Below are 15428 nucleotides of genomic sequence, written 5' to 3'. Positions count from 1 at the left end.
TTTCTGAAAACACAGTCAAACTTCGGCCTTGAAGAAAAACAAGTGTGCCATTAAGATGGAGTAGGGAAAAAGAATTTTTAAAATTTTAAAATAAATTCTTTTCTAATTAATGAACGATTCACATAGTCTTTTTACTGGAAAATAATACCAGGCGTCCCAAAAGTATGAAAATGGTGGAATATCTCGAAAAAACAGAACTGATCAAAAAACACTTTCAAATATTGAATAGAAAAACTAGAAAAAACAAAATTATGCTCCAATAATTGTAAATGAGTGTTTAAAGGGCTTTATGAAAGTGTTAGATACTAGTTTTTCTACGAGACCGTGCTTTTTTGAGGTACATTTTTGCAGAGTTTCAAATCTGTAGAAAAAAATTGATCGCTCCTAACTCGTGACAAAAGTAGTGGAAACATTTATAATGAAGCTGACGATCTGAGGGGGAAGTAGAAAAATATGTTGGATCGAAGGTATGAAAACACCAAAGTCGGATTCATAACATTGATGTCTGCTTTTCTTGACAAATAGGAAAAATCGGTTTAAGTGATTATAACGCCATCTACCGACAATCCAACAGAAAGCTTAAAACAAATCCTGATGTTTTTTCTCATGGAATCCGAATCTGTTATAAAAAAACAGGGAATTGCCCCCTTCACCGCATGACTGCTATTGAACAGTTTTTTTTATTCAATATCTAAAGGCTGACACCGAGTATTAGGCGTGTAGAATAAGTATCAACTGTTTTAATATATACAAAATCGCTTATATTACATTTTTACAATAAATTAAAGTATAAATAATTTACCAACTAATACACATAAAAATACGCCTAAATCAGTCAAATGAAGATTAGTCGATCCCGAGCTGAAGAAGAAACTGCTTTTCTTTGAACCTGGAAAGAAGATACAGTATTCTAAAGTATGGAAAAAGAATAATTAAACAAAAAAATAGAAAAACTTAAAATATGAACAATTTGAGAGTTTTACAGACATAAAAATTAATAACAAAGTATCAAAACTAATCATTTAAAACAATAACTACAATTAAAGTTGGCCACATCACGGGTAGAGTGACAAACGACATTTTCAAATAAAAAACATCGGAACTTTCAATATAATTCTCAACATTAAGAGATATTCAAAGAATTAAAAGTATAAGCTGTTGATTTAATAATAAAATCAACGTTAGCTTTTGTGCAATACTGCAATAGACATATTAACTTTTGGTAAGTCACTCCTAAAACGTAACTGCACAAGTGTCGCATACTAGTGAGTCATTGGGTTCCGATTTGTCAAAATCAAATCAAAAGTGGAATTCTTACTTTCTTGCAAATTAAGGTAAAAATATTGCTACCGGACTGTTGAAATATCTAATTAAGATTATACACCTATATAGATACACGTCGGCTACATACTTTTCTCATTGGGATCTCTAACTCCGCATAACTTGTACGGTATCTTGGTTTTCCGTTTTTCCTTGATGTAACCGGGAATGTAGAGCGTCGGCGTTTCCAAACGCCCGACCGTTAACAGGTAATTGAAATCTTGTTCCAGCCGATTGGCGATCGGCCCTTTGAAATGAAGCAACAATTGAACGCAAGCGTTATTATGCAGGGTTTTGGTTTTTCTGGTGTCCACCGTCAGGAACCACTCCGGAATCCCCATCACCTCTCGCACGTCCTCTATGAATTGTGCCCTATATAAGAAAGTGTGGAAAAAACAACATTTTTTTGGTTGTGCCCCATTAATATTATGATATTGGGGTAAAAATGAATTTTATCAAAAAATTTACTAATCGTAATATTAAATCCCAAATCAAAATAGAAAATTAAAGCCATATTTAAAATTAAGTTTCAGAAACCTTAGTTGTAGTAGGTTTCTATCTTTTGCAGGTTTATCTTCTTAACATTTTTTTATTGAAATTTTATTATTTACTTTTTCTAGTTCTTTATAATAAGTAATAGTAACAGTAATAACAGAAAAATTTAAATTAAACAAATTGGCATTGGCAACAATAGAAAAAGTGTCCCCTCTAATCTTTGCGATTCTGACGTGGATAGTTACCATGGGCTGAGCAGTTATAAGCATACTTACACCACAAATCTGGGAGGCCTTTCTATATTGGCATACTTTATGATATCATAGTCCGGTTCTATGTTGGCGCATGCGTATCGCTCGCCCTTGCGATCGGGACTCAATATCACTATAGATCTGCCCACCGCAGACACTTCGCCTTCCAGCGGAAAATTGGAATCCACAAATAACTTTCTCTTGAGGCCGATGTCGATAGTGCCCAGCCTTGCTGAGAGGTCGCCGACATAACATCGTAACGGATTTTCCGGTCCGCATTCTTGACGATACAAATCGTGCTACAAATAAACACTACAATGGCACTTGCAAACCCAAATGAATATCACATACATTTGTAGGGTCGGCCAACTGCGTATAAAATGGATTCCACACGTAGCCGCCTGCCACGCATCGAGTCGCTTGGGTTTTAACGGCCGCGTCCACGCCTACTGGATTCACGTAAATGGCCCAATCGTGATCTCTCGTCTATAAGAATTAAATTCCGCTGAAAATTTCTTTATAGGGTCGACAAGTCGATGGTATCAATTTCGTACAAAAGAAATTTAAAATTACTTGCTCAATGTTATATTAAAAAATAATTCCTTTTTCTTGGTTCGTGATATCTTTAAACGTTCCAGCAACACAAAAAAATATTGGAAATTATTTTATAAGTATAGCTCTCTGTATCTCGGAAACATATGTATATCTGGGCCACTATGAAAAAAGGGAGGGGAAGGGCTATTCAATATAGGCATGGCATTTCAGTTTGAATATGATTTTTCTAAATCAAAATATGCCTAGATTCAGTAAAGTTTAGTAAGAAAACAGCACAGGTGAGTGCAAAAATTTACAGACGGAAAATAACATTGTTGCTTCAGGCATATCAATTTTTAACATCCTCACTACCACTATGATATCTTAATTATCTAATAGTGATAGGCATTAAACTAGTACTCCTTGTAGAAAGGATAATTACCACATTACGGTCGTTTATTCCTGGATGACGTAGTTTCACTTCTATGGTGGTGTCACTGTGGCTGCCGTCATTATAAATAAGTTGTCTCTGAAAAACTTAAATGTAATAGGATAAGTCTTTTTCACTATTTGGGCGTTTACCATTTTCATGTACCCATATGCATATCCCAGTGGGTGATGGAACGACGCTATTGCTCTTATTTCGCGTGCCTCCGAAGGACTGTAGCCCCTTTCAATAGTCGAACATGCCCATCTTTTGTTGCCGATCTTCAAAAATAAACTATAATGTCCGCCCAAAGTTGACAATTCAACAAAATGTGATATGTATGTGTAAATTACGAGAAGAAGAATAACATGTTAAGATTGTTATTAAATAAAAAATATTATTTTTTTTTGTTTTTTTTTGTATAGCAAAAAATGTGCTTAAATCAAATTATAATCAAAACAGTAATTAATATTAATGTACAAGGTCAAACGTAAAAAAAAGAACAATATTATATCATTTTCTATCTCAGGCAACAATACAAACATTAAAATATAAATTAGATCATGATATTTATTACTGGTACCAGTTGCCCTTTCATAGACTCTGTTAACCATTTAAAAATTTCGTAAATCATCATAAAATTTGAAATTAAAGGAGCTGATTGGTATTTTAAATATTCAGTATCCAGTGTGTCGTGTTTTTAATGTCATTTTTTGAAATTAAAATAATAATTAATAAATATTATGACGGATTGACCCATAAAAAAAAGACATTATTTAAAATATTCCATAAAAAAAATTAGTTTATATATCAAATTTTGTTGAGGAGTTTCAGAAGAAAACATAACCGAACTACATAGTGTGTCTAAAAATGCAATATTTTCAAAATCATCCTGTATTTAAAAATCCAAGCTCGTTATGACATTTCTGTTTGTGCTACATTCGATTTAATCAAAAACCAGCCTCAGATCATGAAAAACGTAACGCGGTAAAATGGGACAGACTGTACAGTATGTAAAAAATGAAACCACATGAATTTAACAAATGCTACCTGGGGCATATTTGAGTTGAAACCACCACCGTATATTTTTTCTACGACTAACTAAGACAAGAAAACTATTTCTGGATCAGTTCCAAAATGCAACAATTTTTAGAAAAATAAGTGGAATTCATAGAATGGACAACTTACTTTTTTATGAATTATTATCGACCTGCCGAGTATGCTCCTGGGTCCGAACAACGGTAACATGGTGTCATTGTAGGATGTTTTGTAAATGGTATAATTGTCCAAGCTCCCAAATTTTCCGCTCAAATCGCCCATTTCGTACTGATCGGGCGTGCCATGATATCTGGTCGGCGACGATATCGGATCCACATTTAGAGGATTCCAATGTCCATATAAGGAAGTGGCTTCACAAGGAAATTCCAAGTTTTCTTCCACCGGAGTCTAATATTAAAGGCCGATGTATAATTGCAAGGTTTTTTTGCTCTATTAGTTGATAACCTACCACGTGGATATGGTATCCGCTGTTATCCTGCAGCCCTTCTAAGCCAACTTCAACGTCGGTAATGTCGTATTCTGTTTGCTGAAAGAATTCGATTTTTCCTTTCGCTGTCAATTCCCCACCATTCGGAAACCAATCTCGGGCGACCGCTTTTCTGCGATATACCCCGCCAATACTGAAATCGTTGAAATTCATTTAAAAAAATAAATAAATAGCGCAGCGCTTATTATTCCTACATCGAACAAGCCAATCTTTCGCCCCTGGCTTTAGGCCCAAAATCATCATACAACACAAACGACTTTCCTAACACGCTATGATGACCGGTCAATGGCAACTGCGTAGCGGTCCACATTTTTCTCGAAATTCTGTCACTATCCGCGATATTTCCGGAAATTTCCAGAGTTCCCATTCGCTTTGATAAGTCTCCAACACGACAAAGCCCGATGGCGTCCAAACTGCATTGTTCTACTTTCGATGTATTGTCGTAATCGATCTAGAAGTAATTGTAAAATGTACTGATAGATTTTTGTCCAAGTGAAAACGGGTGTACTTTGGCCAATTGATTTTTGAAAGATTTTTTAAACCAGTTATAATGCAATAATAAGTAGACAGCTTCTAATTAGTACGTCAGTTTTATTATGGGAAAAATGATTTTAGTAAAATATAGCACTCAAATTTGATTTTAAAACCAACTGAGTTTCGTATTTTAGTCTGGATTAATTTCATCCCCGAAAACCGAATATTGAAATGAAGTTTACAGGATGTGTCCAAGCTTCTGTATTTTTTTACCAATACAGGATCTCTAGAAATGCTGGGCTGGGCTGTTTCTACTCGAAAAATTAATATTAAGGTTCATAACGTATTTTTTTGAAAGTTCAAAGATAACGGGGTGTCAAAAAAAATGTTTAAAAACTTTGTTTATCTTGCCGATTAACTTTAAATTTAACGCACCTATTACTAACCTAATTTTGAATTTTTAGATAAAATTTGATGCAAAGCCTTCAATGACAAAGCTGTCCTTAAAGAAATGCTTAAATGCTCTCACACATTTAAGTTTACAGTTTTATGGAAATTTAAACGCTCACAATTAAAGACCATTAAAAAAACTTTGGAACATATTCTCTTATTACGCCACAATAAAATGATACCTCTCCAAGAAAATCGCCGTTTTTCATTTCCATGCTCTCATTGATTTAAGCTTTAGTGTTAATTTAGTTAATAGCTAATAGTTATTAACAGTTTTTATCAAATGAATATTCTTACAAAAAAATTTATGCATTTTTTTTTTATATTATCTCCTACTCCTTCTAATTAAATATGGTATAACCAAGAAGCAACTAATTTCTGAAAATGAGAAAAAAATTAAATTGTTTTAACCAAAAGGAAATTGCTACTACAAAGTTTTACTTTTTGGTTACCTATGTACCTTGAATGGGTTGTACACATCTCCTGCGCTTAAACATCTTCCTGTCCAATTATAAAAATCTTTGCCGGGTGGAAGCTCGTGGATCGCCCACCGATGATCAGCCGAATTATTCAAAGTGGCACCGTCTGCATGCACCAAGTACTCAATTAAAATGGAGGTATCCGTCCATGGTTCGTCCTTAACTTGCCTCATTAACAATCTACCGACCGTGGGATACCTGAATACCACTTGGGCGGTAAAGATTTGCTTCTGATATTTGAAATCAGGTTCGTATAGTGCAATACCACCGCAAATCCAAGGTTCCGCTACCGATTCGGATGTTGGATAGGTCGTACTCCTGAAAAATGATACGTCGGTATTGTGCAAGAATATATGAGTTGAAAAAGGAAAACTGGTACTAACTTGTAGATGACCAAAGATCTATGAACGACCGAATGGCTGCCACTCAGTGGCAAATATATGTCCCAAAATGTACCGTTCAATTCCTGACCTCCTGGGACTAACACTGAAGCATTATTCCTATTTAGAAGTTTTCCCGATAAGTCACCAATTGCGTACTGATTCTGCGTTCCATACCCTTGAAAAATAATTGCCGTATGCCGACTTTTCGAGTCAGTCGTTTCTTACCGCTTGGTGGTGTGGTGCTCATGTCGATCTTGAGAGGATTGTAGACGTATTTGGTCGTCAAACAAGAGTTTACATTTTGTCCGACCGTTTTTGCGGGTTTGATAGGCAATTCGTGGATTTTGTACGCAGCAACTGTCGAACTATAGACGATCCTCGTTTCCAGATCACCTCGAGCAGTGGTTAGATTGAAATTAAGGAAAGTTGGTTCGAATCTATTGTGTTGAATCATCGTAATGTCACCTTTAATGCCGCCTGACTGTATAATTACTCTGAAGCCAAAAATAGAAGGATATATGAATAAATATCGGTTATCCGCAATTTTTTGCGTAAAAATTTATTATTTATTATATTTATTATTATTAGCATCGAAACTACTTTCCTGGTACCATCCTGGTACTCCTTATTTATGCCGAGATATGAATCATATTAAAAATTTGGAACATTTCATTTGCAAGTAATATGTAATATTTAAATAATTTAGTAATAATGTGTTGAATAGGGCAGCATGTTATTGTCAAAAATGAAAGAAATGCTAAGAAATCGGGAATTTTAGAAAATTTATTCATTTTTACAAGAATGTTTTATATATATTTTATGGATTTGACGATGCCTGTGCGGGCGAAAGAAGTTAATAATTATTTTTTAAACTTTGACTTAGGATTGTGTTTAAATTTTAATTTTGCGAAACCATGTCTCTTCCAGGGAGGGCGAATTGCTTTATTTTAGGCAGGGTACAGATACCAGAGTATACTGGGACCAATTTTATTCATTTTTTATTTGAACAACCTACCAATGGCTATAAATAGCCTTTTGATCACAAGCTATGCGGAAGACACAAACATCCTAACACCTGGAGAAAACACATCCGAGGTAATAAATAAAACCAAAAATTCATTTGATTAAATAAAATTATAGTTTATGCAATACAAATTTCTTGGGAATTCATAAAAAAACTATCTGGACTGGTACCCTCATATACAAACTCTTTGCACAAGATTAAACAGGGTAGGTTATGCTATTAGAATAATCAAAAATTAAAGAAAAAGGACTGATGCAGAGGAGCTTAAAGCAATTGCAAATAATGAGTGTTTATACATACTTACGAATGTCTAATGTTTATATTCAAAATATTTTATTAATTAATATCGTATATTCAATAAAATTATAACTCATATACCAAATTGTGTGGAATGTATTAACACAATCTTAAGCAGCCAGAAACAAAACATGCATAAAAGAATGACACCCATACCTAATAACGTATAATTATTACAAATTTTTTATACTGCGCCCAACATTGATTCTCAACATTTTTCAAACTATCCAGAAAGTAAGGAGTTTTTTTTAACGTAATTTATTTTGTAATATTAAAATCCAACAATTTAGAAAGCAAAAATATTCATGAACAATACGAATAAAATTACTTATTTCTAGTTATTGCGTTTTCTAGCAAATTATACTATTTAAAAGATTCACAAATCTTTAATTAGGATTTCAGTAATTACAAAGTTTTCAACATTCAGCTCAAGTTTTCAAGTCAAGAGTTTAAAAGTTGCAAAATTAATCTTATTATAACATTAAAATAATAATTTGCTTGTTTTATTAAGGAAAGTGTGTATATTATAAAATAAATATTGGACAGTGTAAATAATAAATATTACAAAATTTAGGAATCGTTTTTTTTTCAGTAGTAATTGCAAATTGCAAATTGCGCGTAGCGTATACCTAACTAATGATCAACTTACCTCGCATGTACAGGGTGTTCGTAACGAATTTTCGCGCACGCCAAAAACACGTCCTGGTGCTTTTTTTCAAACAGAACGAGATACAAACGTCTGTGTGGACCAGTTAGATCACTCGGGAGCAATATTACTTCGCTGTCCCTGAACATAGTTTTATATTTGCTCTTGTTGTAATTGGTCGAAACTTTTAACTTTCCCAATCTCGAATCGACGTCGCCAAGAGCTTTACCTGGACCATTGTTCTGCGGGTCAAAAACCAACTGTAAAATATTACAGTTGTCCTCCGACCTGTCGGTGTCGTCAAATATATCCGTCGCATAGATTTTCCAACCGTGTTCCGTAAACTCTAAATATTTGTCGTACTTTTCTTTTCTTTTAACGTGGTATAAGTCGGCGGTTATCAACATGTCGCTGTGATTATCTTTGGTTGAAAACCATCTAAAGTACACGTTTCCAGCGACGGGCGCGTTGAATCTGGCAACCGCTATCTTCTCTTTGGTTTTGTCTACCATGGTCATCGACGCGCAAATCCTTCTGTTGGTTTCCACTTCTTCTAGCAAAAGTGTCTTGCCATATATTCCCGAGTCCCCGTAAATTTTTATTTCGTCTGTAATCAGTTCGACGGTGTTGTTGTCAGGGATGACCAGATATCCAAATATGTCATCCAATCCGAGCAGACTTTTTCCCAGTTTTTCGGGGGAACAACGATTGTCAATCTCAGTGTAGTCTACAGGGAACTCGGTTATCGTCCAGGACCATACTTGACTAGGATATTCGAGCGTCGCCGCCAGATCTGTCGTGACTTTGACCTGATCCTTTATTTTAGTGAACGTAATCGTTCCATGGAGGCCATATTCTGATATATAACTTCTTAATTCTATGGAGGTAGATGTTGTTATGGCTGAAACGGAAATGTAAGCTCAGAAAAAGTGTTGCTTTCAGCAACAGCGGTTAAATCAAATTGGTTAGTTAGCAACTGCTGTTTCAAAGATGGTCTAAAAATTGTTGTTTGATGACTCTGACTGAAAAACCTCCGAAAAAAACTATTTTTTTATAAAGCTTTGAACATAAATTAACCAACTAATATCAGTTTTACTTCTCGCTATTTTCCGTACGATATTAATTTGATACGATTTTTACAATATTTGGTAAAGTCTGTTCATAGATATAAGAAAGTGACTAACTGATACGAATAAAGGGAAGATCCGGGCAAGCTGTAAGAATGAAATATGGCCGAACAGGTCCGTACTTTGCTTAGAATTTAATTATTTGGGGTTTTGTTAGGATAGATACTAAACAATATTTATTTATTTATGTATGTATTTATCTTTAAATCTAAAATAAAATTACAAATTATTTTTATTACGTACTTAAATTACTTAAAATTATTCACATAATATATCAGTATCAGTATCGCTATCATCGCCTGTTCTAATTATTATTTGTTCTATATTATTTGCAATATGGATATAGGATTGTTCTGCTTGTTTCTATATGTTTAACAGAATTTGCCCAACTTTGTGGAGGGATGTTAAAAACTTCGGTTTCTATAAGTTTGAGGACATTGGAGTTAACATGTTGAAAAACATTGTTACGACGAATGGCAGATTTCAGTTGGTGCCAAACATGTTCAATGGGTTTAAATATACAGTGGTAAGGTGGAAGCCTTAAAACTGTATGCCCTAGATTTTTTGAATAATTATCACAGACGTATTCCTTTTGTAGGTTCAAGCTTTGTAGAACCTCAATTAATTGCTTTTTGATATAATTTTCGTGAAAATAAATGTCGTTATTATACATGTAGTTTTGGATTGTTGCTTTTGTGTCACATGAGGAAGGGGTTTTAGTCCACTGTCTAGTGTGATCACTTGCATTGTCCATTACAATTACGCTATTAGGAGGAATGTTTGGAACTAGTTTGTTTTTAAACCAACTTTCAAATGAATCAACGGTGGTGTCTTCATGGTAATCCAGAGAAGAATCTTTAATATTTTTCGCAGACAGGGAAAGTCAATTTGGAATCCAACCATCTTTAGAGCCAGCATGCAAAATAGTTATTCTTTTATCTCTTTTTGATGGCGCGTTTGTTTTACACTTATCAGTTGAGTCAACCCAATCCTTTTCCGAGATATCATAAGTGTCGAACCAGGTTTCATCCAAGTAAATAATTGGCCTTTGTTGTTCTCTGTAAATCCTAATTTTTTCAAGATATTCCAGTCGCCATTTCCGAATTCTAAAAGATTCCATTAAAACTTGCCTTTTGTCAATTTTTTTAAATCTAAAACCCATGTGTTGAATACACTTCCATAAGGTAGTTCTGCCACATTTAACACCAGTCTCATCTTTTTCAAGCCTCCTAATTAAGATATCTAATGTAGGCACGCTTTGTTTTGCGTATAACTCGTAAATTTTACGCCATATTATATGTTGATCACTTTCATCTACACTCGAGAAAATTTTTCATACAGTTGATGTTGGAATTTTCGTCAATGTGGCTGTTTCTTCTAAAGATGCTTGCTTGCCACCACGTTCAATGAGAGTCAAATAAACATTGTTTAAAACTTCTTTAGTCTCAATAGAATGATGCTTTCTACATTTGGGGCCGGAGCATCTCCTGATATACACTAGACTCGCACATATTTTGCATAATTCGCACACGATGCAACACACGCTGTACACGAAATGAGAATTATTACTAATAAACTTAAACTAAGTAGTATACCAAAACAAAGAATATTAAACACAGATATAAAATTATTTTCTTATACGGACCAAAATTTCACCTGAATTTAAATTCCGAAACTTTAGGTGATAATCTTATTGCATTGTATGTTAATGACCACCCTTGGATAACCCCATTCAAAAGCAATTGGTAACTTTCTTATATCTATGAACAGACCATAACCTAATTCCCATCTTATATATTGGTATATCCTTTCCGATTTATTGTTACTAAGTACTTCTTTAAAAGTTTCAGTATTCTGCCTATATGTAAGTAGACATTTGATTGCACAATATCTATCTATCCAAAGTTAGTAATCTTTTTGGATCAGTTTACATGAAGGATATTATAACAAAATGCCTTAGAATAAGTTTATTCAAAAATTTAAAAATGTTACCCCAGAATTTCGTTAAAATATACAATGTAGTAAATATTGTCACTCAACAATGACCGGAAAATAGACCTTTATGCAATAATTCGCGCAAGGTTCAAGAGAAAGTTGAAACAAATAACTGTGCTACCAAAATCCAATTGCCAGTTAAGCCGGAATGCATGGTGGTGGTTGGTGATGACAACGACTCGTAGACTAGAAATTTTTAATTTATTATTAATCTCTCAATTGTTTAATTATGTTATCTGTAGAAAGATAATTATGTTACATACAGGATGTTATTGAAATGAATCTCAATGTCAAATTCTCAAATTGAAAAACTACTCGCTATAATGGTGTGCTCCAAAGATTTGGTAAAATATGCTGGATGTTGCGAACTTATTAATTTAGGTAACACTACAAAAAGTTCCGTATTAATTGTTAGCATATAAATCCCAAATCTCAAATTCAATTTCGTAGTGAGATGACCAGTTGCGACCATAGTCGTCCTGTTGGGCCGGATGGGTTGGAACAAAATATCGCTTCAGCATAAGAATAATAACACCCTTATTACACTGTCTTCAAAAATTACATCAGTGTAGTATAAGCTAAGAATAATAATTAAATACGTAAATATAGAACATAATGAGATTTTATTTGATAAAGTTCAACAGAATTTGTTCTCAATTAAATTCAAAGGGGGTAGGAAATGTAATATGTATTTTTAACCCCACTAATAAATACACTCTCACAATTACTCAATTAAATCAAAAAATTGTATCAATAAAACGGTATTTTAATTTCTCAACAAATAAATGTCGCGGGAAATACAAGAAAGAATCACGCTAACACTATTTCTTAATTGCCATTTTTTGGACACCTCAAGTACGTGCATGAGGTTCGTTGCCTAACCTCATGTCCATATCTCCAAAACATATAGAATTTAATTGTAAAAGTTGAAGGACTCAAAACTGAAAATTCAATTATCCAAATACACTTCTCTCTAAAATTATAGCAGCTGTGATTATTCATATTACAAATAAACCTTGAGGCGACAGACCGAAACTATATTAGCCTTTAAGCGAATATAACAGACAACACGCGTATACACAATACTAGAAAAGGTGACATGCGGAAAATGGTCTTACCTAGCCAACATAATAAACACACAAAAGTAAACGATCCGGTTTCCATTTGATTTGATTAGTTTTCGCTTTCCTATATCACAACAAATGTATCACTTATGTCGTTTTCTAAATCACATCTTGCGAGTGTGTGCACTCTCGATTCCGGCCTCATTCAACACTAACTGGACAAGAATAAGTGAAACCACTATTCGCAGTTTCAATACGACCATGTGCGATGCGCGGCGTTGCTAGTGGTTCGAACGAAAAACCTTCATATGCGTGCATTATGATTTGAACGTTTAACGGTTATTAGGCTTACCGAAACATACTTACTATAGAGATACTCGTTTTGAAATTGATGAAGAAAATAAATTAGGAATATCTTATTCTGGGCATTTAAATGCCCAAACACAAAATAATCAGCCTCAGTCAAAAACAATTTTTCATATCCTGTTATAGCTGTCAAAAAAATAAATAAATCATTTATTAGGTATTGTTATTATTGTGTCGCCCTCTAAGTGTCCCAAAAAAACTGAAAATATAAACAAAAATCAGTATATAACGGAAAACGATTTTTTTTGTATGGATTACTCTTATATTCCGCGTAAACTTATAAGCAAAATTCATATAACAACATATCATAAAAAAATAAAGTTTTTGTGCTTCCCTGTATAATGATCATTTTTTCAATTTGGTTTCTAGATAGAAAAGGAGGTATTTTTATATATAACTTTTTAGTTAATTTTGGTTAATTAAAACCCAAATAAAAAAGTTAAGTGGAGATGGAGCGCATTGTAGGCGACCACCCGGTACATAACTATAAGTGGATGACAATTTTTTTCTTAATTTTTCAAAGAAACTAACACAGGCTACTGTAATGCTTTTTACAAAACTTCTGGATTCCTCCTGCGTCGGTTTTTGCAAACTCTGAAGAAGCCAACAGGATGATTGGGTAAACGTCAGCAATTTCGACTAAGCAAAAACCGACGCAGGAGAAATCCAGAAGTTTTGTAAAAAGCAACTTTTTCTTACTTATTCTCGCAGTTAAAGCGTAAGAGCCGCAATTTGTTGGGTGTACTAAACTTCCGAACTTTTGGTAAATTTTTTCTTTTTGTTAATTTTTTCCTTATAATAATCGTTAATTAATCATTCTTTCGTTATACCTTTTTAAGTTCAATATTTGTTGCCCTGTAATGTGAAATTGACGAGATTTTATCAGCTTGGGGTTGATAAATTGATGGGTGAAATATAGTAGTTCAAAAAGTAACTAAATAAAATTAGCTATATCCAGGTTTCCAGCGATACTAAGAAAAATGTAATTAAATGAACAATAACAGTATTAAACGCAGGATAACTTTTTTTTTCTTTTGTAAATTTAAAATGTTAATTTTGGAATTTTAATTGCACAATTAATCAATTACAAAAGAAAAGGCACCAATGTTGTTGTTGTCATAAAGGAGTTAATGTAGTTTGTGATGTTAAAAATACACATGATAATTTATTATGATTACCATTGTTATAGATAATTAACTATTAATATAATTAGGATCATATTATTGATTATGTATATTAGGAAGCGCTTCAGTTAACCAGAGAAATGTGCTCGTTTTGTCCACAGTTAACCAAGCCAGTGTTAGACAGTGATAATTTTTGCTGTTATTGACAACGCTGCGACAACGGAGAGCGAGCGGGAATGTGACGATGCAAACACAATACAAAATATAGCAACGGTTCTTACCTGGGTTGTTGGCTGCCTCAATGAGTGTATATACCTGTCGAATACTAGGCTAAAGGTAAATTATTGCATGCAGATCCGGCTAGATGGAAGCAAAATTTTGATGGAAAAACATATTCATTTTTTATTGTAATGTTTACGCAGTTTTTGTTGATCCATTTACCTCTCTACTTTCCACCAACAGCACTGCAGTTGTAGTAGTATTTAAAGTTCAAAGCAAAACAAAACCAATTACTTTTTACCAAAAACCGCAGAATACTTATAATATCAATGCAATCAATTATTTCCGCAATTTTAGTATACGATTTTTTGCAATGTTTTGGTAACTTTCTACTAAGAACCCTGCTCGAAGAAAAATTTTCGGATTTTAATTTGGACACGACAGTGATTCGGCATTAAAATTTCACGCCAAAACCGTTTGAAAATAGAAAAATCACTACTTTTATTATAGCCGTAAAGACGGAAATTATTATTAGTCCTGCGGGTAGGGTAGGGAGATTTCAGATAAAACACATGCCTTACCATGACAAAAATTTTTTTTTTGATTGTTAAAAGCTATTGGTGTGAAATTTTCTTTGAGACCTACTCCAAAACTTTATTTCCAAATCTTGATAAAGAATTGCTTACTTTAATTTCCTGTAGTTTATAATGAAAAGAGCTTATATATGATTACAAATTGATCTCTGCTTTTATAATATTCATAAACATATATTTTAAAGTTAAAAAGAACAAATAATGCCAAGACCAAAATTTTAAGTTTGTGAGTTAAAACATAATCAGCCATTTCGTCCTTTGTTTTTCGTCACTTCAAAACATAGGAGAAAATATTGCAATCAATAAACCACCCAAAAATCTGCGGAAAAGTTTATCGGCTACGAAAAAATCAATAATTGTGTTTAATTTATACAGAATCCGACCCTGGTTGGACCAGTCCTATTCAAGTATGGGCATAGCAATCTACCAAATATTTTGTAGCATTTATGCGAGCTTCGGCTTGATTTTTAAGTCCCTTTGTGTGCGTGCTTTGTCATTAGCCTTCAAACCGGAAAAATAAGGCCTTTATATACAAGAAGCCCCTTAAAAGCGGCGAAATACCACCATGTCTGGGCATAGGGAATTCTTTTATTTCGGCAAATCCAAGACAAATT

The 15428-nt window shown here is 33.6% G+C and overlaps 1 protein-coding gene and 1 long non-coding RNA gene across 2 annotated transcripts in view; one reads left to right on the top strand and one right to left on the bottom strand.

The window, feature by feature from the left end:
- LOC132703453 (uncharacterized) overlaps positions 1 to 14275 on the top strand; it is a 57149-nt gene extending 42874 nt beyond the window's left edge. Inside the window, exon 3 of the long non-coding RNA XR_009619082.1 lies at positions 14164 to 14275. This is a non-coding gene — a long non-coding RNA (uncharacterized LOC132703453). The remainder of the gene's footprint in view (positions 1 to 14163) is intronic.
- On the bottom strand, positions 757 to 12745 carry LOC132703055 (uncharacterized). Its single transcript, XM_060672095.1, has 14 exons — positions 12567 to 12745; positions 8330 to 9227; positions 6585 to 6853; positions 6360 to 6534; positions 5958 to 6294; positions 4768 to 5024; positions 4535 to 4706; positions 4216 to 4473; positions 3183 to 3308; positions 3043 to 3129; positions 2418 to 2552; positions 2091 to 2365; positions 1412 to 1692; positions 757 to 889 (listed from the first exon to the last, which is right to left on the bottom strand). The coding sequence occupies exons 1-14, from the start codon at positions 12610 to 12612 to the stop codon at positions 783 to 785; spliced, it is 3423 nt and encodes a 1140-aa protein (XP_060528078.1). The 5' UTR covers positions 12613 to 12745; the 3' UTR covers positions 757 to 782.
- Positions 14276 to 15428: the final 1153 nt, after the last annotated feature.

Source organism: Cylas formicarius, unplaced genomic scaffold (assembly GCF_029955315.1).
Source record: "Cylas formicarius isolate icCylForm1 unplaced genomic scaffold, icCylForm1.1 PGA_scaffold_6__28_contigs__length_40554024, whole genome shotgun sequence".
Taxonomy (NCBI): domain Eukaryota; kingdom Metazoa; phylum Arthropoda; class Insecta; order Coleoptera; family Brentidae; genus Cylas; species Cylas formicarius.
Note: the sequence above shows the minus strand (reverse complement) of the source record. Positions and strands in the feature narration are given on the sequence as shown.

Excerpts from the sequence above, each read along its gene's own strand:
- LOC132703055 (XM_060672095.1), bottom strand. The coding sequence starts at position 12,612 with ATGGAAACCGGATCGTTTACTTTTGTGTGTTTATTATGTTGGCTAG. Across the intron at positions 6,854-8,329 it reads GAACACCCTGTACATGCGAG|AGTAATTATACAGTCAGGCG; the intron begins GTAAGTTGATCA and ends TTTTGGCTTCAG. Across the intron at positions 3,309-4,215 it reads CGATAATAATTCATAAAAAA|ATCGGCAACAAAAGATGGGC; the intron begins GTAAGTTGTCCA and ends TTATTTTTGAAG.